At 37.1% G+C, this 26,191-nt stretch overlaps 1 protein-coding gene and 1 long non-coding RNA gene across 2 annotated transcripts; one reads left to right on the top strand and one right to left on the bottom strand.

The window, feature by feature from the left end:
• Positions 1 to 820: 820 nt before the first annotated feature.
• Positions 821 to 1,369, bottom strand: LOC139134183 (uncharacterized). The gene has a single exon (XM_070701097.1). It carries the CDS (start codon positions 1,367 to 1,369, stop codon positions 821 to 823), a length of 549 nt encoding a protein of 182 aa, XP_070557198.1.
• An 8,613-nt stretch (positions 1,370 to 9,982) lies between these two features.
• LOC139134792 (uncharacterized) lies at positions 9,983 to 24,990 on the top strand. Its single transcript, XR_011552869.1, has 4 exons — positions 9,983 to 10,084; positions 18,867 to 18,988; positions 21,879 to 21,955; positions 24,183 to 24,990. It is a non-coding gene; the product is annotated as an uncharacterized lncRNA (long non-coding RNA).
• Positions 24,991 to 26,191: the final 1,201 nt, after the last annotated feature.

Genomic DNA, 26,191 nt, shown 5'->3' with positions numbered 1-26,191 from the left:
AATCCAGTGGTATTCTTTCTGTCTACGGAATGGTGAACTAAGTGTGGGGCTGTTGGTTGGATGGTATATTTTTTCAAGAATACGGACACGCATAGACAAAGTGGAGTGGTCGTCCTGGTTAAAATGCTTACAAAGTTGCACATCCAAAGATCGATACACTCCACTGCGATGTCCGTTCATTCTAGATCGTAAGCTGTTTCCTGTTTCACAAACATAAATGAGCTCACACAATGAACACTCAATTCCATAGATTACGTTTTTGGTTGTGCAATTCAGAGGTTCCAAGTGAACTTCTGATGTGTCGATCGATGCATCTAAAAGACTTAAGACATAGTTCTCATCATTGAAATGGGACAGGTAGCTCTGGCGATAGATGTAAACAAATTGTCTACATTGTAGTTAAAGTATCATAACTCATTTCTGTTTGTTATAGAGAAAAGGCCTTGTAGTTTAGTGTAGTATAGTGAGCGTCGATTCAAATCAGCTGTTCGGTTTTTCATGCATGTGTTGAAACAGTACGCCTAAATTTTCATGGCGTTGCCTTGTTGCAAGAGATCGTTGATTTCAAGATTCATTAAAGAGTTTGACTTGCAGACAACTGTACATTTTTTGTATCTGCCTCATTGATATTTCTTTTCAAGCTTTTGACAGCAGTGAACGTTGTGGTAGAGTAAACTTTAGATGTATACTCTCCTTTATTTTAAAAGGGTTTCCCCTTACACTGGCTACATGTGTTACGCTTTTCTCACCTTTTGATTCGCTTCCGGGATTGCTGGCCTCGCGTTTCCTGTTTGCATCACAAATCGAAGTGTGGTGTTTCTTACCGCAATTTCGACAAGAAAACTTTGTCACCATTGGTACGAGAGATTTGTGTTTTCACACTTGTAGGTAGCTTTTCAAACACGATAGGTATAGAAAGATCGCCATAACTATCTTCGGATTTTCCGAGAGCTCTAAGTCCCCTGATTGGGGTTTCGAGTGAGTCGTAAAATGATCGAACACTTTCATTGTTGTTATCTGGTTTTGGTAGGTCCATAGCGCTTTCATATGATACGAAGATTATCTTGTGTTTCTTACCGTATCTGACTTCAAGAAGTTGCAGTGCTTCTTTGTAGTTGGCGTTCGATAGTTGAAGCCCTTTTACGGTGCGAACTGCTTCACCATCTACCTGAGCTGTTAGGTACTGGAATTTCTGTATATCTTCGAGTGTTTGGTCGTGGTCAACGGCTGCCTTGAAAGTATCGATGAAGGTGGTCCACTTCAAACAGTCACCACTGAACATTGAAAGTTGAAGTTTGCTAAGTTTACCTGTCGTCGATGTGTTGATGAGGTAGACGCCATTGATACGTCTGCTGAGCTGATTGTGCATGTGTTTCCACAGTCCCCTGTGGTCAAAACAAGTGTTAGCAACATTCCAGTCACCCTCATTGGTAGGCGGCGCCAACGTCAGTAAAGTGGAGGTGACCAAGAGGTGACCGGAATGTTGCTAATGCTTATGTTTTAGCACAGTCCCTCCACCAAAGGACCAGCAAAAATCACACGAAACGAGCGTTTTTGAAGCAAATAAAGTACCGGGTATTAATTTTGAGAATGATTGGGCACGATCGACGGTTACATGATTGATGAACTTGCTACTTTTCACAGTAAAATCGAACGTCGAATTTGTTCCTATAGGAAATAGCCCTATGGTCTCCTGACTTTGTTTTTCTCAGGCATATGTACACTCGTCTATGGGGCGCATAGACACAGAGGGGAATGGACAACAGGGGACTGTGGTGTTTCTTTCTGTTGCTGCCATCTTTTATTATTCCAGGAACATCTTTAATCGTACAATGTGTTCGTTGATTTGTATATTGTAGTTGTCTGCATCTTCGAAGAGTTGCTCGTAGGTTTCTTGGATTTCAGTAGCTTCAAAGATGATTTCGTCTAGGTCTTCAAGAATCTTCATTCTTCTCTCTATGTTTGATATGGTTGCGGTCAGCAGGTCTTGATCGCTATGCTGTAGATCTTCTTTACAGAGGATTTCATCATTTTTCTGTAGCTGTTTGGTCATCTGGCATCGGTTGCTTGATCTCTTTCTCACAGTACCGTTACTTTGCGGGTCGACGGGTCGATTTGCTGGTCGCCCGAAAACGATAGCAATGAGACTTATCTTCGTGTACAATTGTTTCTTGAAATAAAGTGAACCATAAAAACACCTAGTTCCTTTAAGGTCATATTTCCTTTCGTGGATACCACGAAAAATACAACATCCTTGCCGATATTTACAATTCCGGGTTTCACCTATTGATCGAGGTTATGCAGGTCGGAGTGCGCCACCAACGACCTCATACTTTCCCGCCATCCGCCAAATCCAATCGAAATGTCCGACATTAGAAATCGAGTGATCCTATTCTTTACTAGTGTAGTTCATATGCAAAGTAGAATGATTGTCATTTAAAAAAAAAAAATGTTGTAATTGCATTTTTGACCCGAGCTGCGTGTCATGCACTCATCAAAACCTCATACGTTCTACACGTAAATACTGACTGTACTTGTTATTTATTATTTATTTGTTATTTATTATTATTATTATTTTCCTGTTACTGTTACTTGTTCAAATAAACTAAACCAGGACTGTGGAAAACAAGTACTTTGAAAAAAAAAATTATATACATTGTTTTTAAAAACTTGTGTTTATTTGTGTATAATACAGTGTGTGTTGTATACAGGATATATTTTTCAAAACATTGCTACGACATGTCATATTGACAGCAGGTCAGCAGCAGGTTGTGACAAAATTGGGGTAAAGAATTTGTTCCCATTGCAGTTATCCGCATTGCATCAAATATCGCATCTATACTTTACAGGCTGAGATATTGAAAATGTAAGTCGAAGATCATCCCAAAGGGAAACAGTAGTCCCTATAGTTACTATATTCCTCCAATATCAGGTATTCATGATGTGCAAGCAATCCAACAATTACAAAAAGCTTCATCTGTAGTACATACTGACATTTTAAAGAAGAGGTCAAAGGCTAAGCCATCCAAAATTTTGCAAAAGAAACCTGGTCCTGTTGCATGTTGTAGTCCATATCTTCAAAACCAGTTCTGCTAGCCTGGCTGGTTAGCCCACAATTAATATTACATGACAGGAGCAAGCCTTTTGTTTTATTACTTACAGTACAGTATATTACCCACAATTTCTCTTGATTTGCATGCCTGAATGTTACCTGCCAAGCCTGTTTTCTCTTCAACACATTTGTAATATTTTAAACTGTAAATTATCAGTTTATTAATATTTGATAAAAGTGTACAGATGACATGCAACATTTCTGTTTGAATTACATCAGAACTCAAATTACAGAGGTGCTGAAAATACTCTGATTTTTGATGCAAAATAATCACTAACTGAGGTGGCCTACACCTGTTAACAGTCTAAAGTGAAAATGTTCTTTAAAAACAAGAATAATATCACTTTTCAGGAAAGAAAGACAGGCGCAACGGTTTCTATATTTTTATTAGCTCCGCTGTCAGCGATGCGGAGCTTATCAAATAGGTTGATTTTCCGTCTGTCAACAATTGCCTTCTCCTCTGAAACCACTAGTCTGATTGCTTGAAATTTTATATGTAGTTCACTTGGGGTGACCTACTTAAGCTTGTTCAAATCGTGGTGAAATTTGCATATTTCTATTTTGGGGGCATTTTTTGCTGTTTTTGGTAAAAAAATCTTCTTCTCTGAAACTGGTTGTCCGATTCCTTTGAAATTTGATATGCAGTTTATTTCGGGTGACTTCATATAGATTTGTTCAAATCGTGGTAAAAGTTGCATATTTGTATTTTTAAGGCAATTTTTGTCGTTTTTGGTAAAAAAAATTTAAAAAACTTCTTCAAAACTACCAGTCACATAGATTTGATATTTAGTACATAGGTCCCTAGGGATGATCTATTTCAGATTTATTCAAATTGTGCAGAAATATGCAAATTTGCATTTGAAGGCAATTTTTGCCATTTTCGTCGAAAAATGTATTTCTCAAAAAGTACTAGTCTGATAGCTTTGAAATTTGGTATACAGCTTTCTATAGATGAACTAAGTAATATATATTGAATTTCTGATGATATCTGTAATTTTGTATTTTTTGGGAAATGTTTGCCATTTTTGGTCAAAAATGTGTATTCCAAAACTAATCATCTGATAGCTTTGAAATTTGGTATACAGGTTCCTACAGATGATACAAATGATATTTATTGACACAATGATGAAATCTGCAATTTGAATTTTTAGGGCAATGTTTTCCATTTTTGGTCAAAAAATGTGTTTCTTAAAATCTACCTGTCTGATAGCTTTGAAATTTGGTATACAGGTTTCTATAGATGAACGTAGTAATATATATTGAATTTCTGATGAAATCTGTTATTCTGTATTTTTGGGGCAATTTTTGCCATTTTTGGTCAAAAAATGTGTATTTCCAAAACCACTCATCTGATAGCTTTGATATTTGGTATACAGGTTCCAAGGGATTATTTTAATGTATGATATATTGAAATTATGGTGAAATCTGCAATTTTTATTTTTGGGGGCAATTTTTGCCATTTTTGGTCAGAAAATTTCATTCTCAAAAACTACTCGTCAGATACCTTTGGTTGACATGTTCTTAGGGATAATCCAATGTGATATATTCAAATTATGATGAAATCTTCAATTTTGTATTTTTGCAGCTATTTTAGCCACTTTTTTCTTGCCATTGAAATGAGCTATCAACGATTTCCAACTTCATCATCAACATGTGTTAAAAATAGTTATTCTCTACATAAACACAGCGGAGCTATATCGGCCGTTAGGTCGCTTGTTGAGATATTACATAAGGCATTTGAAAATGTGTCAGAAATTATACAAAATTTTAATGCAGTGGCAGCAACCAGCACTTTGCAGCCTCTAGTACCCAAAAGCAACCTGAAAACCCGTAAGAAAATAATGGCCGACAGTGACCCACAACTTGTAAACTGCTCAGAAATTTGTGGCCCGCAGCGACCCTTAACCTAAAAATTGGCCAGAAAGGAGTGACCCACACTTGCCCGCAGCAACCCGCACTGGCCTGCAGTGACCCGCAACCTAAAAACTGACGAGAAAAGAGTGGCCCGCACTGGCCCGCAGCAACCCGCACTGGCCCGCAGCGACCCGCAACCCGCAGTGACCCGCAGCCCGCATGACCGACACAATAGTTACACTCTCTTTTTCATGGCTTGAAAAAATCATTCACGGATTGGTTTTGTTGGTCGCTCCCTGCCATCGTTGGTTCGGTACTTGCTTCGGTACTTGCTTTGGTACTTGCTTCGTGGTTTGGTCAGATCTCTCAGGATCCTGGTCTCGGCATCAAAAAATGTGGCGAAGGGAAATTATGGTGGTGAGGGTAGGACGTACAGACAAGTCGGTACAGAGTGTTGCATTTGAACACTAACTACGAAATTCAACTTTATTAACAAAATCTAAGGGTTTATATACATTCGTGGTGTGTACAAGTCACATTTACATATATTAAAATTCATTAGTCTTAAAGTCTTTGCTCAGATGTGGTGTCAGGGTGGTCTTTCGATACATTAATACAAGGTGTAAAACGTGAATCGCATGAGGCCTGGAGGGTGTTGGTAAATAAACAATTGGTATATGGGATAATCACTGGAAGTGTTGATAATTAAACTAAATGTATATGTCAATCAAAAAACTTCATCTTTTTATTTCCCGACATGGTTTACAAGTATCAACGCAGGACAACGCGGAGAAAGTTTACATCGGCCTCATTGATAACACCTTCGAGACGCGCTTCGCTAACCACATGCAAGTTCCGTAGCAACAAATACAGAAATAGTGCAGAATTGTCAAAGTTTGTATTGAACTTAAAAGGCAAGGACCAAGTTCTTAACATTTCATGGCTAATAATTCACAAAGCATCGAGCTACTCTAACATAAGCAAGCGAAGCAATGTTTGTATATCAGAAAAGCTGAACATTATCAATCTGACAATCTACGCTGTTAAACAAACGCTCTACGTTGGTTTCAAAATGTCGTCACCAAATCAATATTTTTCAATATATATATATATATATATATATATATATATATATATATATAATATATATATATATATATATATATATACTATCGTAACCTTTTGTAATCTTTAGCTCATGGGGCACACAATCTGTTTTCGAAATTTGGAAGGGGTCAGTTTCTATGACGAGATATCCGCAAAAATAATCAACAACCCCTCCACGAAAACTGGCCAGTCCCTTCATACGCTATTTTCATATAAGGGGGACGTCATTATTTACATTCTGGGGTCGGAGGAATGTGAGGGGTCACTGAAAAAATATGGTTGCTCGAAATGTGGTGAGGAAAAAGAGGGGATGATTCAATATTTGGTGCGAAATAAATTGAAATACCTCTCAGATTGCACCATTGCAATTTTCTCAAATTTTCGCTGCGAGAGGGGGGACACCCGCTTCAGGATAAACTGCAAGATTCTACTGCTTATCTACAAAGCTCTGCATAATAAAACACCAGGATATCAGTGATTTAATTAAGCCATACACACCTCAACGCTCTCTCCGATCGGCGAACAAGGGCTTGTTGGCCACAACAACATACAACAACAAGACATATGGCAGCCGTGTTTTTCTTTAATTGTGATCCAAAACTGTGGAATGACTTACCACAAGAAATTCGTCAATCATCAAGTCTGGAAACATTCAAAAACAAATAGAAGACACATCTCTTCAAACTAGCTTACTGTGCGGACCAATTCTTCTAAGCGCCATTGAGCAGATATTTTTTCTTGGATTCTGGCGTTATATAAATTGTGTTTGATTGATTGATTGATTGGTTGATTGACACCCCCTTGGGTGTTTTTTAGTGGTAAAAACACATTGAAAACACCTCTCAGATTGCACCAGATTGCACCTTGCACAAATCATTTTCTCAAAAATTTTACAGGATCTAAGACAAACCTGAACTGTTTTGAATTTATCCTTTATTATCACAGAATCATACATTTTAATTGACTTTAGTTCAATAACCATTTTTGCATTGAACCGTACGTATTCAAGCTTTTTCATTAGAAGCTAGCAGCTGGAGAAATGGCACAGAAGGTCACAGGTTTTTCATTCCTGTATATTCTTTGGTCTTCAATCTCTGCCAAACTGATAACTGTTTCAAGAAAATATACTGTCATTGTTTGGTTTTTGAATAGTGTGACTGAAACAATGATCATGCAAAAATGTAATAAAAATATCAGTGTTCAATGTAATTTTCAAACAATTACTGAGTGCAAAATAAATTGAAACACCTCTCACATTGCACCATTACGAACATCAATTTATCAATTTTTACGATGCGAAAGGTGGGACACCCCTCTCGTGCTCTCCCCTTTGGGCGTTCTAAAAGTTAAACTTAGTAAAAAAGCAAATTAAAAACACCTCTCAGATTGCACCAGAATGCATAAGTACACACATCAATTTCTCAAAATTTTCCATGCACGCAGGGGACACCTTCTCTGACGATTTCCTCCTCAGCCTCTCGCGTGTTCTTACCCTTGACTTTCAATTCTGCCCAGTCAGATATCCTAGCGAAAACCTGTCATGATACCCATCCAAACGAAACAATATTCTACGGTTGGATACTGGTTACAGCGTGAGCTTTTATATCTGTATTTTGTTGTCACTTTGAATTCCATTTTGCCGGTTTCACGTTTGTCTCAACCGTCATGAGATAATCGATGATAATCTAGAAGGATACATCAGGATTTGAAAGGTGTTTAGTATTGCTGTATTTTTGTAAATTTTACAAATACATGTATCAGTATTTAACTTTTCTAAGTTCGGGGGGCCAGTCAAAATTTCTGGGTTAGAGAGGTGGGATACTCAAATTCATCACGGTTGTATAAGGGATTTTCGTTGAAATTCCTCCGACCCCTTGCTATAAATAATGACGTCTCCCTAAGTATGACTGTAAAAAGAGATTGAACTGAAATAGACAGCACTCACAATGGTTGACCAGCGGCAAGAGGCAGAATCCATCCAGTTAGCAGTGAACTCTTGTAGATAATCGCCTTCCATACATTCTTTAGCAGCGTCTTGGAAGGCTGTCTCGAGTACACTCATTTTATACATACATATTGCAGATGTTGTGGTTGGTGTTGGAGGATCATTCTTACCAACAGCAAATGCGACAAACAGAACTTCTTCAGTGTCATTTAGTGCCAACGACTGAGTGAGATCCTGACCAGGTCTTGTGAGATATGCTGCTTGAGCAAGGTTGTATGAATCATCGAGGCACTTCAGTGTCACTTCAGTGTATGAATTGAAGAAGTAGTTATCTGCCTGTTGACATACACGGACAAGCTTTGAAATGTATTCAGAACTTGAGGTGAACGACTTTTGTGTTGTCAAAAAGTAGCTGTATCCATTGTAACTAAACCCAGATACATATCGTACTGGAAAGGTGTTCCTGTAAGATACACGAAGGTTAATTTCAGTTCTGTCATAGTCGTATCCAAAGGCGTTAAATGCGTTATGCCTTTCAAGATTTCTACCACTCACAAGTGGGTAACCGGGAGCCACTGACGTACTTGCTGTACCAACATATAGTAACGGTTTACCAATATGATAATGTGGTGCGACAAAACCAACAGTTGAGTCATATGTATTATTCGCAACAACGTAAATATCTTTCGGGTCGATAATACTGATAAAGTGTACAAATCCCTCGTCTGACAAGTACCCAGGTAACCACCACAGGTTATGAGGTCACTATAGTAGTAGTTGATTGTCAGTAGTTTATTGAACTTGTCATGTGCTTTGCCATTTTCATCGTACTCTGGTCCTGTTGTTACATTGACAAGCAACTCCAAGTTTCCGTTTAACCTGTACTGCTTATTTACTCCACCAATATACACATCACCTGTTATATTATGTACGGTCAAGTGGTTGAATGTGGCAGATTTATTATCAGTGAAATTGTTCACTTCGTAAATATCACCATTTGAAAGAAGATCTAATTCTTGGGCGCTTGACCACAATGTCGTCTCAATCACCAACACCAAATGTAGAAGAACAGGCACATCCATGATAGATTCTATGCCTGATAATGATGATCTACGACAAATGTAGAAATATATGAAATTATTGAATATTTGATTACCCATAAATTGTGGTCCGCTTAACAGTTGCCGTTTTGGGTACAGATCGTGCATACGTATGCTATTATGTAAGGAGAAGAATCATATTTGGTTTAGAAAACTGAAAACTCTTATTCGCCGGTGTTGTTGTACGCTTTACTTATATGAAACTTCACTCAATTTAACCCTGCCTCCAGATTAATCATTCGCAAGAAGAAAGCTGCTGCATCTCATTAGTATTCTTTTATTCTAAGAGAGGATTTTAGTTTTGAATTATTCTTTACACCGTACTATATTCGTAATTTAACTAAAAGGCTTATGATCATGCCATGCCATTGCACTAAATGGTTAAATACTGAAATACTGATTTTCAAGTTGAATTCTTAGTGATCCAGTACTTCCACATTTTACGAGGGGACCCCCAGGTGCCTCAACATCCTCCAAGTCCCCGGTTGTTCATGAAACATTGTTCATGGTTATCGAGTACTTGTGTAACTTTGTCAAGGAAATTGCAAGCAAACTTGTTAGGGACTGGTCAGTGTCTTCAGTCTGGGGGCCAATTATTGCAGGATATGGGGCACGATTCATTTATGCAAATGAGATTTTGGGTAGCGAAGGGTAGCGGAGGTAGCGGACAATAATTTCAAAGTTTCATCTATTTTTATCTACTTAGCAATTGTTTAAAAGTATAGTACTTGCTAAATGTCAAACAATTACACCAAACTAGCAACCTTTAACGTGTCAATCAAGCGCAACACGGCACGCACTATATTCTGAGCTCGGATGGTTATGTCTGCTGTGTGCGAGTAACTAGTGCGAACAAATTCAGCCAGCGAGATCGACTGTACAGCCACGGTCCCGGAGAGACGTGGTACATCTACCGAACACTAACTACGTTCCTGGTTTTCGTTCAAGTTAGAGAAGGATATAGTGGTAAGTGCCCACTGCTTTGTATTCCTATAAGACACTATGCGGCTGTCATGAAGCTATAACCTTTCCCCATTTTTGTCGCGGGTAACTTGTGAACTGCAGCGGCTTCTCCCTCACGAAACCTGCAGATCTGCAAAGAGCTGATTAACTGTTGAGGCAGATCTGCACAAACAGACTCACTGCAGCTTTCTGGACAGAGCTGCAGTAAGCTGATTCTGTGAATATATAATTAGTTATTGCAGCTCTGAGACAGACCACTGCAGACCACCCACAGCTCTGGGACAAACCTCTTGCAGACAACCCACAGCTCTGGACAGACCTTGCAGACATCTTGCAGCTCTGAGACAGACCTGTCACAGACAACCTGCAGCTTGGGGGAAGGGGGTAGACATCAAAGGTCAAGGAAGCTAACAGGCCGAGCTCATGACAATGAGGTCACAAGTAGTTAGCTAGATGGGATTAAACATGGCTCTACGGCAAATCAGTGTACACCCACTGCAGCCAACAACAATTTGTTGGCTTTGTGTGGTGGCATATGTATAATGCCCTACAAAGAGGCTCCAAAATGGTGCATGGGGAAATGCAATTTTATTGGGCCATTTTCTTTACTGATAAAGCTGATGCAATGGATTTCATATTTGTACTTTTAAGATTCAGCATACAAAAATGATCCAGTGCATTCAGCCTTTGATAAAATGTACCTTAACTTTTTTATCCAGTGATTTGATCAAAGTTCATATTCTCTCTGGTACAGTTGGACCTCTACAGAGGAGAAAGAAGCAATACAAGTATGGTAAAATCAGCAGACAACACCTTCATACACAAATAAAACAAGTTGAGAGCTATATAAATTTTAAACAAAGTTTGTATTAATAAAATAAAATATATTTTTAAAAAAGTGTTTACATAAATGTATCTTTCTGAGATAACTGAGCCAAGTTGACTTATGAAAAATATTGCATTAAAGGCCAATTACTTCTAGTAAATACTGATACGTACTTTAAAAGTAGCTGTAACAACTGGTTTCTGCCCTATTTCTGTTCTTTGTATTAACTACATTTTCTTGTTCTATTGCCAAAAGCAAGTTGAAATGTCTACTATTATCATGTTAACAGTCTATTACCTTTATAGTCAAAATTGTACTAGTTGACCGATGCATTGTATGAAGTCTGGATCTATATGTAAATATACAGATCATGCTGATAGGCTGACAAGTGGATATTTCAACAAAATTCAGGGAGCTGAGCAAGAAAGTGCAGTTGACAATCTGAACAACAATAGTAGCAAAGTCATGAAAGGACAATATTACTGTCATTTCAAATATTGCAATACAGAAATATGTTAAAACTATTAACTTTTACAGTACAAAATTATTAAATGCAAGTACTACATTATGATTAAAGAATAAAATAATTTTAAAAATATATTTTTCAACTGAGAAGTCCTTCTTTAATGTACCTAAAAGCAATGAATATTTAATGAGGCTGTACTGTGGACAATATGAATGGCAAAATTGAAAGAACAAGTTGGCATAATAAATAGGAAAACGGTACAGTTAGGTAAAATGTTGAAAATGTCATAAATAATGCAATGTATCTCTTGATTTTGTTGACATGAATGAATGACAGTAGTTGAAATTCCTCTAGTGAAAAATTTAAATATTGCAAAAAATGTAATGTGGTTTGTAACTTAGACTTTATGACAGACTGAGAAAGATGTGGGAATCCATTAGAGTGTACTCAATATTACCATTTCTTCTTTCTTAACATGACCATGTCCTCAAAAATATTAAAATTGAAGTACCAAATTTCGACAGGGGTGTAATTATGGTGTGATCAGAACATCCAATGGCTTTGCAATAGACACAATCTGTGGACCTTTTTTATCGAACATACCTGGTTATCTTATAATGAAAATTTATCCGATTACTCTTTGTACTACACAACTTTGTAACTTTGAAGTCTATATAACATGTTACACTAATTATCCTAACAGTAACCATCTTTACTATTATTATCTTAAAGGGGAAGGTTACCCAGAGATTGTATGTTCAGCAATAAAAAATCTATGAAAAAATGGTGCGACACCTGTCTTTGTTATCAACTTTCACTTACCAATGGCGCGATGGTACCCATTTGAAAACTATAGGTACAGGTAGAAGTGACGTAAGAGCCTAGGACTGCACTGGCACTTATAGGGGTTCCCCGTAGTCTTCAGTGTCAGTGCAGTCGTAGGCTCTTACGTCACTTCCACCTATAACTAAAGGTTTTCAAATGGATGCCATCGTGCTATCAGTAAGTGAAAATTAATAACAAAACAGATTTCACACCAGTTTGTTATAGATTTCTTATTGCTGAATACATAATCACTGGGTAACCTTCCCCTTTAAACGATATCAAAGTAGGTGCATGGCTATCAGTTGCATCGTAACTATAAATCTCACAAGGTGAGAACTGAATTTCTATGCCTTTTACTAAATGAATCCTACCATGTATGAAAATCACTGAAAAGTAGAAAAATCAGTATAAATTTCATCTATAGAAAATTAGCATATTTTCAGCAACAAGCTACAACGGGATTAAACACATTTGAACACAAACTATATTTAATATCAAAACATCAAAACATGTTTCCCTAAAGGACAATAAAGTCTACTGCAATAGTTCTGAGCAAAAATCTAAAGTTTAGTTAATAATTATCGGTATACTTCATCATCGTCTCTGAATTAAAATTTCTATTGAAAATGACATGAGGTGCTATACTGCAGGAAAATTTTTGACAAAAATTATTATAGTGAAGTAAGGAAGCATCTATCTCAATATTCATGCAGATGTACATGCAAAAAGATTTCTTTTTTTTGAATTGCTGAATGATATGAAATTGCCATAGCAATTATTGTTCTGAAGCTTTGGTTTTGAATGACTTGATTTCTGAACAATCTGATAATGGAATACACAAAAAAAATTGTAAAATCTGTCCTTTGAAAGACCCACGGTAAGATCAACAGATCACAATATTTAAAATGTGTATCAAATAGAAACTGATCAGTTAAAAAATGTTATGTTAAATTCACATATATAAAAAGAAATTTAACCATGAAAAACTTATTCAAAAACTTTGAAATTTTTGTTACATGTACTTTGTTGACAAATAAAATTCACTTTATGTATAACAAAATGCCTTTCCTTAAAGTGAAGTGTACATGGAAAACATGAGAACTTTGATTTATGTTTTATCATTAGATGTTGAGTTTCAGCCAAAATAAACATCATGGTAAACAATGTTCAATTGCTACATGTAAAATCAGGATTAAAGCTGAGTCTGTGGTATGTGTCCTTCATGATAAGAGCGATAATGAACAATAAAACATGCAAAGAAATGATCACAGTACAAACCAAGCCACCACCGGCACTACTTGGAGAGAGTAGTTGTATCAAGTCCGAAAACATTTCTTCCATCATTAAGACATCGAATGGTCGGCAACTGAGACGAGAATAAAACTGTATCATGTCCGATTTATACTATGTTATTCCTATGCACTGCATGCAGTAGAGTTTCTATCATAAGTATTAATCCATAATGATCGAAATGAACATAGATCACTTCTTGTCGCCATATGTTCTCAACTTCTCAAAGAACAGTGGTTGGTTTGAAATAGTCCCCTACGAAAAGTGTCGAAGTAGCAAACTCTCAGTTCAAACCTCACTAAAAGGCTGAAAAATTCAACATGTCCACGGCCAGTACACTGTAAATAACGGACATCCACTGATCGAAGTTTAACTTACATAAACTCTAAGTGTCTAACGAAGGCAACGTCCTTAAAACATTACAGTGATTCTCCTAAACCTCTTCTGTGTTCCCTTCATCGTCCACTGAGAGAGGTAATCGACGATTTCTCCCAAAAACCGTGGCTTAATGGAGTGAATGATACCTGCAGACTCACACATTCAACTGTTGAACACTGGAATTCAAAATGGCAGCCTTGACAAAATTGGCCAATCAAAAGTCTTGTTTTACAACATGTGATGTTGTAAGGTCAAAGTTCGAATACATGATGATCTGTTTGACCTGTGACCTCCTGGTTGCTGCCATAGCCTTTCAAACATTAGTTTTGCGAGAATGGGAAGTATATTACTTTTACGCCAACTTTTATACACTATAAATCAGTCAGTGTACCTCAATTGCCTTCCGACATGTATGATTATGCAAGTAACGATTGTGAGTAGTCAGATTTTAAGCCAATTACCCTTCTAAATATGTTTGCATGTAGATTCAATGTAGGACTCACTTTCTGATCGCCATATGACTGAGGGCAATGGCCTTATTTAGTGCACAGTGCTACATGGCAACACACAAAAACCTTGAACAGGGCCCATGGGCTACATTGCTGCTATTCGGTGGTATGACTTGTAAACCAAACAAAAAAAATTGTAGTTTCTTTTCAAGAAATTCGTCATGGCTTTTTGAAACTTATCATTTCAAAACAATGTCCAGAGAAATAACCTTCATGCATTGATGTTTTTCAGTACATTTATTTCATATTCCAAGGTAATGTTGCATGGTTTGATAAATTTGCGCATTCCACACACTATTTGACCTATCTAATTTTTTTTCAAAAAATAGTATTTCTCAAATCATTAATCCTTTGACTTTTCTTTTTCTTAAGGATTATGTGGTATTTACAGTACATACCACATATAACTTACCATGTAGATTTTTGTTTATGTATTGAGTGATTATGATATTTGGTATCCTGTTGTTTTCATCATTGGACGACTGTGTTATATTCTGCCTGAAAAGATTCTTTATGACTTGTCGAAGAGAATTTTGCAATATTACAATTTAACCAAAGTAAAAATTTAAAACTAAAAAAAATCATGTATCATTTTGTACGAACATACTGGGGTTTCTAAGCTTTCTTTCATTGTAATATACTGTACATTATACAGTGCCACTTAGGACAGTAAAAAATCTGGTTAGTACCAAACAAGATATATATTTCACATATATCTACATGTTCAGGGTGCAAATTTCACCATTATCATTGCGATAATCCCATTAGTGTTTACCAAACTAGAACAAACTTGGTGCAGATTAAAAATGATCAACTAGAGTGTTTATCAAATTCGTCACAAAGATAATGCTTATATTGTAAGTTTTGATTTAACTGTGGTCATCAACAATGTTTGTTGGCCAACAGTGATATACATTACAATTTGACATGGCATCCTTCTTTGAGCTGCAAGCAGTCTTCAGAATGATCCATTTATACAAATGTAAACAAAGTTCTAAGGGAGAGCTGAATTTGGTCTGCACAGAGCTGACAGTTGTCTGCATTGACTTAGTAGACAGCTCAAATTATCTGTTTTGTCTACTGCCAACAAACTACAGCTCAAGACAACCAAAACAGATCTGCAGTTGAGCGGCACAGAGCTGTGGCAGACTGAAATCAGAGCTGGAGCAGCTCAATACAGATCTGAAGGTTTGGTAAGGGCTACGAGTCACTCGACCCTAGGCCCCTGACCGTCTCGACCACTTCGGTATGAATGAAACTTGTATCATTATATCATCTCGAAATTATGTCCTCAGAGTTTTCGATGCTCATAGCACTTTGAAAGACTTTAGTTGAATCTTGTAATGTCTGGAATGCACCTGAATGGGCTCGACAGATATGCGGTGGGACGCCGTATAACGCCGGGAACACACAGCACGGTATTCAGGGCACAGTGTGTGGTTAACACAGCGGCCGCCGTTGTGTATACCACGGCGGCCGCTATGTAATTCTGATGCAGGGCCATGCAGGGCCAGCCGGGCCGAATAAATGGAGGTTGGCCAGTCGCGAGTTCGGCCAGTAGGAGTATGGTTATATGATGAGACTACAGTGTTCTTCTATTTTCTAGGTCTTGCTGAAATTATAATGTGAAAGCGATGTCAATGTCATTCATGAGCGCGATGTTTGCAAACTTCTTCCCCATATGGAGGTTACCTCCCTTCAACGCTAACTACACGATGAAATCGGCTGCGCAGTGTATGTGGTACATCGTGCTTTGCTTTCCATTTAAAACCTACGATTTACTACCATAAAAACCATAGCATAAAACGTCATTCATCCAACGATCAACGATTTAGTCATTGTTACTGCTTGATGCGAAAACGAGCCCTGCCAGTCCTTGGCATGTTCTTTTGGGAATGACCAAGCTACCCGAATGGCAAAGGCTACGGATTCGCAGCAATGTACTGCCAATTTGTACCTTTCGATCGTTCGCCCTACCCGCAATCTGCTGAAAGGCTGAGGGCGACCAATGTATTTTTTAAAGTGGAACGTCTTTTCGTTGTTTACTGAATGTTCAACAAAATAACATCATAACATCACTGTTGACTGAAAAGAGAAAATGTACGCAATCATATAAATGTAAGTGGCCGACCTCTCCCACTGGCCGAGTTGGTCGGCGCGGGCACTGGCCTAGCTGTGGGTCCATAGCTGTGGTGTTTTCAGACGGGATTCCTCAACTGGCAGACAGCCGGTCGCAGTCCTAGCCCAGCGTACAACGCTGTTTGTTCCCGGCCTTATACGGCCTCCCCGGTCCGTATAACTCTGGGGACACACAGCATTGTACACAGGGCTAGGGCCGGGTCTATCAAAGTCACCAAAAACTACGAACAGCTGTCTGCGCGCTGCGCTTGGTCGTAAAAGTGTCTGCTCTGCATTTGTGTATCGAAACAGCTAAATTGTTTGTTCAGAAGCCAATTTTCCCAGGAAAGATGCATGATATATTCAGTAAAACGTCATGGAACAAGAAAGATATGACAAGGTAGAGGTGAGCACAATTAGCGACAAGAGAGTGTGAAATATTGGGGTCGAAACGGACAGGTGTCGAGGTGACTTACTCCGAGCCCGGGACTCAGAGTCCTACTGCAGCTAACATTATGAGCTCTGTCTCCAAAAATCTCTAATCTTTCAGTGGAAGCGCAAACCGTGCGCGTCTGGGCCATGTCAAACATGTGCTTCCAAAGGAAATCTGGAGATATTTTGAGACAGAGCTCACTCTTCTTTTGTTCAGTTGTCCCTTGGTCCTTCGCTATGACCCTTCGTTCAGCCCTTTCCCAGTGAATGTAAGCCTTTACCATTGGCGTCACATTGCCTTTGACTGTGCATTCAAATCCAGCTTAGAATACCTAGGCCAGTCCAAACATTCAATAATTGTTGTATCTTAAGGAATGCTCTTTCCCCTATATATTTCCTCTTTGTCTACATATATTTTAAGTTTTTCTATGGGCGTGGGTAAAGAGATTTTATTATATTGTATCATCAAGTGAAGTAAGAATACGTAGATTATGTGTTAATATTATAGTATTCTTGGGAGTTTGAAACTAAATCTTGGCTAATAAATATAAAGTTCATTCACGAGCATATCCTTTGGGAAAAAAATTAATCAGAAAGTCAGCCATGCTGAACGGGTAACCCAAATTATGTTTCACATTCCATAATCATGTACCAAGTTCCCATGTCTTATGGTTTGCGATTCACTCAGAATTTAATTCAGATGCGTGTCTGACTTTGCTGAGAATAAATCAACATGGAAGCATAAACAATCTTTATTTCCTGGCATGCTGTACTATCAAAACATTTTCAAGATTTCAGTGTGTTAACGCTCATGGCATGTTTCAATTCCCAATAACAATCAAAAGCTATGTTTCTTGTACCAACTAAACTAAGGGAGACTTCAGTAATTATGAGCAATGGGTCGGGGGTTGATTGGTATGCATGAGATTGCCAAAGGAGACACTCCGATCCCTTTTTTTCTCAATTCTGCCCTCTCCGAAGCCTGTATTCACAAATCAAATGAAACCGTCCTCTCTTAACATCAAGACGGCAAATTCTCTGACATATTGGGGAACAGCAATTCTGTTTACATAGTAATATAATAAATCTTGCCAATGGCAACAACAATGGTCTCCACGATTGGATTGAAAAATTGTGCTGCCTCATTTCCATATTTTAGCATAACAACATTAGCATACTATTTGCATAAAATTTAAGTACCTGTCACAACTTTCCTCAATATGTCACTCTACACAGTAGACATGATGATCACATGATAAATACACTCTCAAAAAGCAATCGAGAATAACAACTTTGTAACTACATGGAACTTCACTGTGTATCAAGTGAAGTTACATGTAGCATAAAGCCAGTCGTTTTTCTAGAAAAAAATGTCCTGTAAAGTTGAAACACTTCGTAAGAGTATTGACAATGATAAATACTGAAAGGTTTAATCCTTCAAAAACTACCACAAAAATACAGAGTTGAAAGAAGAGTCACATCCCAAAGTGGCCTTACATGTCTTATACAGTATTTTGTTACATGTTTTGTAAGTGGGTAATTCCAGCACTCTGCCACATTTAATGGGCCTGTGGAGAACTGTGATTATAAAATACAATTTTATACTCTTTTAATGGGGTCCAGTAGCTATAAGTTTGATGAAATTTTAAAAATTGCAGTCTGTGCTATTTAAAGGGGAAGTTTACCAAGGCTGATTTTTACATGTGTGCTAGCTTCTGGGTTGCTTATGGGAAAGCCATTTTCACCATTTATAACTCCCATGATTTTTTACAAAAACGGGTAAAATTAGTGACAGAAGTTGCAGTTTAGGGCTTCATCAACTTTATTTATTTTGAATCATGGGGGAAAAGTGCCACGGTTTTAGAAGTGGTGATAAAGACTCAGCGTCACAAGCTTTCATTTGAACTCACTCCGGCGTGTATGTGATTTGTTCTTTTAAAGCTATAGGAGTTGATGAAGATGTTGTCATGGATACCTGTCCTAGGACACTACCATGGATCCCAGTCGTGAGGTCGCTGTCATGAATTTCTGTCCCAAGGATGTTGATCATAAAAGTGATAATGGTAAGGCTGCGTTCACAAAAAACGGTGGGGGGGGGGGGGGGCTGGAGGAATTCAGGGGGGGATTCGAAAATTTTGGGGGTAGTGGAGGGGGGGGACTTGAAAATTTTGCTCTACCTGTAGGGGGGGACTTGAAAATTTTTGGGTCCCTTTTGAGTTTTACATTTTCCAATTCCAAGTTTTTGTAGGTAATTCAATGAAAAATGAATACCATTTTTTATGTCATCAAAATGTTGTAATGTTAGTAATAATTTAACAAAATCTAGAACCATTTTGTCACATTTCATGACTTTTATCTCGAAAAAATCTAAACGTGTGATTTGTCGTAAAAAACAAACGAGCCTCATAACAGGGCAGAAGCTGCAACTGTTAATGATTTCTGCAATATTTCTATGCAATATAACAACTACAGTTTCTTGCTATCTCCCTACAGCATGCTCAAACACACAATATTTAGTTTGTCGACAAACTTGTACCCTATATATAATAAAAATATGTATTTGGTGATAATTTAATTGGAATCCAGACTGAGAGTCAGTTGTCAGATATACAAATGCATGGCACACATACATAGGCTGTGATAGCAAGCTGAATACTGGACAATTCAACATGCTGTAGGGAGTAGAACAAGAACGCAGTCGTAAAACTGAACAAAAATATTGCCAAAATTATCAAAGTTAATACAGCTACTGCCTACGGGTAGTGTCACTATCAGATACTCCCCTGCTACTGCAGTGTCACTGTCACTGCATACTTGAACAGCGACAGAGACAGCTCTGACTCTGATGTACATGGTAGTTGAAGAAGAGTTTTGGTCAAATGATACTCATGACAGTCAAACTCACTTTTACACAAGATCGGGCCAGAGAGCAACACATGGAAGAAAACATAGAAATGTTTGAATTCTGGCATATGAGAATAATCAAATATTAAAGAAAAAAGATGGGGTCACCATGCTTGATTTTCTAAATTTTCAATCACTTATTATAAAATGATACAGAAATAAAACTTTGAATAGTAAAGACTAAAAGAAAAAATATGTGACCAAATGGAATTATTTATTTTTTAACCAAATTTGCAATTATCACACCCAAAATTTCAGAGATTAAAACATTTATTTGATGGAATATTTTAACCTTCCGGTATTGTCAATTTTGAGTAGCATCTAATTCATATAGGTCTTGTAGTTTTGAAACAATTTTTGGTAGGTCACTGTGCAATACCGCAATTAGCCAGAATTCACAATTTTCCTACTCTCTAATGATTGCATTTTGTGTGCTCTTCAACAGGAGCAATTGACCTAGCCAGAGTTGGATCAACTCAAGTTGGCTTTTAGACCAATAAATCTAAAAAATTCACTGATGCATTTACAGAACTTGCCTTTGGAATATGACTATACAAAGTGCTAATACAGGTAGTGTTGAACACCTGTGAGCAGAACGGCGCAATACATGTTTATTTTTTCTGCGCTCACATCCTTTACAAATATGCGGGCCTGTGATAGTTGGGGGGGGGGACTTGAAAAAATTTGACCATATAGAGGGGGGCATTTGAAAATTTTTTAGGGTACTTAGGGGGGATCTGAAAAAAATAAGATTTCAATCGAGATTCCTCCAGCCCCCCCCCCCCTAATCGTTATTTGTGAACGCAGCCTAAGTTCTGAATAATTTCTTAATGCAGTATAAATATATGCCAGATAGACTCACATAGTATCATGCACCTAGAAGTCATGTTATCATCGTACATACTGGGCAGCAGTATGTGTGTACATATAGGAATAAATATGACCATTTTATGCATTTGTTGTTGTTACTTCCTTGTTTTGTCGTAGTTGAGCAAAGGCACTTCTGCAGTTGTGGACTCAAATAACCAATGGCTCATTTGCATATCAACCAATCCGATCACTTCAAAAAAAGATAAACAAGATGTCATCAACATCAAACACTCACATGATGAACTACATGTATACTGTACATAAATTTCATTCCAAAGTATCACTTTGTTTGCTTTTCAATCTTTTAGGCCAAAAATGAAGTTGGTTTCTCATCATCGAACGTATTAATATAGACCAACTGCATCAACCTCCCTCCTGAAATATCAGGGGCTGTACGTGCCATATACATGTACCTGAAACTATCAATTGCCAAGAAAATTGCAAACATGATAGCCTGTGCATGTTTGGTAAATAAGCTTTTTCCCGGGGCCTTGGGATTCATCAACTATCTCAGAATGCTGTACATGCTCTTGTTCTTGCATCTTGCAATTTTTTGGGGCATGGTGCTCACAGAACATGACATTGATAGACTGGAAGATCAGGTTTCATTAAAGTCTAGAGTGTTTTAACTGAAGGCTATTTGGCATTGTAAGTAGATCAAGTCTCGCGTTCAGTCATTTGAAAATATGAGAATGAAAGTTACTTTGTTTTTAAAAGCTTCTCATTTTTAGCCTTCTTTTTCCACTATCATGATTTGGGAATATTCTCCTTGTTAATTGTTTTTTTACCTAAAAGGTAGTGAAACTTGTTATACAAAACATGTCCAATACATTGCATTTTAACATAGACTTGAAGATTTGAAGGTCCCTGAAGACAGAGATACTGTACACATGATTTTCAGACTAAAGCTGTTACAACATATAAAGCCAAGAGGTTGAAAATACATAAAGTTTTGGCTCAATACTGCTTTTTACTGACTCTGCAGGTGGGAAAGTGATACCGTCTGGCAGGTATTCCCAAATCATGATTGAGTAGCGCTCATAAGTTATCTCTTCTTCTGCAATATCAAATACAGATATTCTGCATTTCTAAGATGAATATTCAGTTACATGACTGCAGGTAAAAATATTTAGTTTTGCTAAATGATTTATACATGATGTATGCTTTGTTTTTGCTTAGCTTCAAGGGAAAAGATGCAAAGGAAAAGAAAGCGCCATGTTCTTCTTAAAATGAGAAAGAGAAGCCATATAAAACTGGTCAGTGAATTGTTAATGATATACTGACGCCTTGCCAGTGTACTGAGTGGTTGTAAGGACAACACAGTACATGTACATGTGTTTGCCTGTTAAGTTGTGAGTTACCTGAAATTAAATAATTTCCTTTAATTCTTAAGTTAAGGAGAAATTATTTTAGTAACTTGCAGTCATTAGGGCCTACAGCCAGTCAGTATGTTTCTAGATATAGACCTCATTTATGCACACTAGAGGGACACAGTACAATAAATTACCCACAATACTCTTTGATTTGTATCCTTGAAGGTAACTTTTCTAAAAACTTTTTCAGTTCTGCATGTAAGCACTAGTATGCAGCATCAGAAGAATTTTTAAATAATATCTAGTAAAAGTACGTTTAGATATTTCAGTGAAAGTTTGAAAATAACCACTAAACAACCATATTCACATTCTGCGGGTACTACAAATGCAGTACGTTTTAGGCAGCAAGTTATAACGAACCGAAAGGGTCATTCTCTCAGAAATCTTAGCATGCAAACTTCTTTTGTCACTTCAATTGCAAAAAATCAATATCCTTTTGTTTCATAAAACAGGTGTAACTAGTCTCCCTACTTTCCATCACATTATTCTGTATGGCTGAGGACAATCTCTGGCAAATTTCACAAAAATGCTATCTCCTCTCTCAATTATGCATAATTTTCCAAATTATTTAAAATGAGAATTGAGAAGAATGGTGTGCATAAAAGTACGTTTTCAAAATTTTGATAAATAGTCTGTGAATTTGTCTACACATGGGAGACATAGTAGACTTCACTCAGGTATCTCCGAGGATACAAATCGCAATGAATTATGGATAATCTACAGTACTGTGAGGCATGAATGATCATCGATAGGGTTTCTTTGTTCCTCTCACTCATGGCAGCTTGGATGTGGCACTGACGTTGAAGTAATGATGATATTAAACTGTGGAATTTTATTCTCCTTCCCAAGTTTTCTGCAGTAATACCTCTTCTTGACCTTTATCCTGTCCTTTCTTCCCTTTTAAGTGAGGTATAAACTGCTTTTGTGAAAAGATCTCCACCATCTCTGAGTCTGATCCTGTCACATCCGAGTTCCATTAGATATGTGTATAAATAGGTAGCATATATTCATATCATAAAAACCAGATTCTGTGGTATCCAGGGAAATTCAGTGAAACCATTTTTATATTGACCATTTTTCAAAACAAACTATACAATCCTAGTTGACTGCAACCTATCTATTCAGAACAACTCTCAGACACTGTGTTTGTTCCCTCAGAACAGTAGCTGTAAGTTTTGATGATTTTATTATTAATTTTGTTCTCAATTGTACCAACTGCACTGTCTTCTTCTGTTGCGAAAAGCACGTTGCATGTCCAGTGTTCAACTTGTGAAGACAGCATATATCATATATGAAATTGTGATTGTTAGCAAATTAATTTTAGTCCACACCAAAATTCACAGTGCGCTTTGATTAGGTGAAAACTTGACATTTCAAGGGAGAAGAAAAGATAGTTAAGTTGGTACAAAAACAAAATATTTTTTTTAAATCAGAAAAGTAACAGGTGTACTGTCCCTTTAATTAAACTTAAATGAGACTGTCTAATGACGTGTGTTTTTGTGATGTCTATACAAATGTGTGGTTTATGTATTACAGCTAATCAAACCAGTCTCAAAGTGGCCTTTCAGTTAGGATGTAGTGGATGCTAAATGTAGTTTTTATCTATACTGTATTGCATTATTCAAGTTAAATTCCATAGAAACTATGTCAGTTAAGCAAATGATCTCCCTCCATTCAACCCCAGTGCTTCAAAATCTGAGACAGTACCACAGACTGCTTGGCTTTAACAAGGTATATCTGTGTGATTGTTTGCTATGAATGGGATCTTTAAGACTGGAGTCATGCCATGGATTTTACTTGGGAGGGCTTTGGAAGGAATTATCATGGGGTAGGTAGAATATTAGACAATGTGAGGGGCTAATACTATCAAGTGTAGGCTATCATTGAACAACACTAATTTGATTCATGGCAGTATCTTGAATCCGTATAATCATCTTTCTACCAGGCTCCATAGACGAACCATAGAAATAAAAACCACTCGGGAGAAAGAGGATTAAACAAACTGACATCCTGAGCATGTAATAAAGAGTTTAAAACAATGATCAAAGTTCAGTGTCCTCATGTCTCTAATTTTTAATTGTTCAATTTCTCATTTCTTACCTTTCCATAGGAAGGAAGCAGGCTACATTCATGGATGAAAAGTACCACCGACTGAGGCTGAGGAAGAAGCCATTGACAGGCACTTTTTGTCACAGTAACAAAGTCTGAAGCTGAAAAATACCTAGTGCAGGGAAAAGTTTTGTACAACAGGGACTGGAAATAACTGAAATGGCATGTTAAAAGCTGAGCCATAGCATTAGGAAAGCAAACATTTACAGGAGACTACAGTTTCACTATCACTATAGACTACTCCTAGGCAATGCAAATGCAGGATCATATTAATTATCACACTGGTATGATTAGTCCAACCCCCATGTGGATTGCATCTTCATATAAATGATACATACATGTACAAAGGAGTAAAATTGATAGGATGATGTAATTCTGACAAACTTAAATAGCTTTTTAATCCCTAGACACAAGGACAATGTATTTGAGCATACATATATGCAATGTTACTTTCTTTCTGATATTATCAAAATTTGCCAGCCATTATTATTTTTATGTCTGGAGCTATTACTTTGGCAGGTGTGAACTGAGGAAAGTGCACCATGACCTACGTATGTCCAGTAATTTTCTTCAAATGTGATAAGATCTGAAATGTCAATGTGATGGCCTGCTATCTGTTTAATTTTTTATCATGCAAAGGGCAATACAGAAAAACAGCAATACTTTGTTGGTGATTTTGAGTCTTCTCACTGAATTGCAAGCACAAATATTGTGAATTTCAAATAAGATTTCATTCAAACATATTTCTTTTTATCACATGCAAGAGATCTCTATATATTTCAATTAAAGCACCTATTTACCAATTTGAACTGTATCATCTTTCGTGAGTTCTTTTTCAGGGGTGTCAAGTTACATAATGTTAGTTGCATTATGGGTGAACAAGTTCAACATCACCTTAGAGTTTGACGATGTTGAGTATTGTGACTTTTGATGGAAAAATGCCTTTACAGATATTTTCTTTGCATGTGTGTTTCATCTTTCATGTAGTGAGAATCAGTGCTATACAATATCTTCCTTTCACACTAATTTTGCTCCTAAAGCACAACACTTCTTACAGACTGCTTCATAAGTGAGATTTTAGCCTGCTGTCAATGACACAGAGCTTTATTCAATAAGTGGACTGTCCTCAGTCCTCCATCCTCTGTGTTCCATCAACATTCATCTTCTTTTCAGGAACTGCTAGTTCAGTTGCAGGTTCTTAAGGATAACTGAAGTTCAAATTTTGCATATTTGTATTTTCCAGCAATTTGTTGGTTTTTTTGTCAAAAAATCTTCCACTCTGAAATCGTTGTCCTATCGGTCTGAAATTTGGTATGTGGTTTGGTAGATTTAACCAGTTTGTTCGAACAATTGTGGAATTTGTAAGTCTGGGACAATTCCCATTTTGGTCAAAAAATCTCTAAAAAGAGTTTGTTGCACAAGTTTGAAATTATATGTGCAGGTTGCTAGGGGTGACATGTCAGGTTTGTCAAATTGCAGTGATTTTGCATATTTGTATTTTGGGTCAGTTTTTCCTGTTTTTGGTCAAAAATTTTTCGCTGATTACCAACTTTGAGCCAAAGGGATTTTTTGAGTGACAAAATATTAGAAACCTGTTTCAAGCCAAATGATATTCGAGTGTATGCAGCTCCAAGATTTCAATTTTTCTGGAAATTTTGTTCTGTTTATCACCTACTCTGTTGGCTAAAGTATGTCAAAATGTCTGTATTCATCTATTAAACACAACCTGTATGTTGACAATATCAAATTGTGGTGAAATTTGCATATTTGTATTTTTGGGGCATTTTTTGGTGTTTTTGGTAAAAAAATATTCTTCTCTGAAACCACTTGTCCGATTGCTTTGAAATTTGATATGCAGTTTACTTAGGGTGACTTCAGTCAGATTTGTTCAAATCGTGGTGAAATTTGCATATTTGTATTTTTAAGGCAATTTTTGTCATTTTTGGTAAAAAAATCTTTAAAAATCTCCTTCTACAAAACTACCAGTCAGATAGCTTTGATATTTGGTAC

This window comes from Ptychodera flava, chromosome 6 (assembly GCF_041260155.1).
Source record: "Ptychodera flava strain L36383 chromosome 6, AS_Pfla_20210202, whole genome shotgun sequence".
In the NCBI taxonomy this organism is placed as follows: Eukaryota; Metazoa; Hemichordata; class Enteropneusta; family Ptychoderidae; genus Ptychodera; species Ptychodera flava.
Note: the sequence above shows the minus strand (reverse complement) of the source record. Positions and strands in the feature narration are given on the sequence as shown.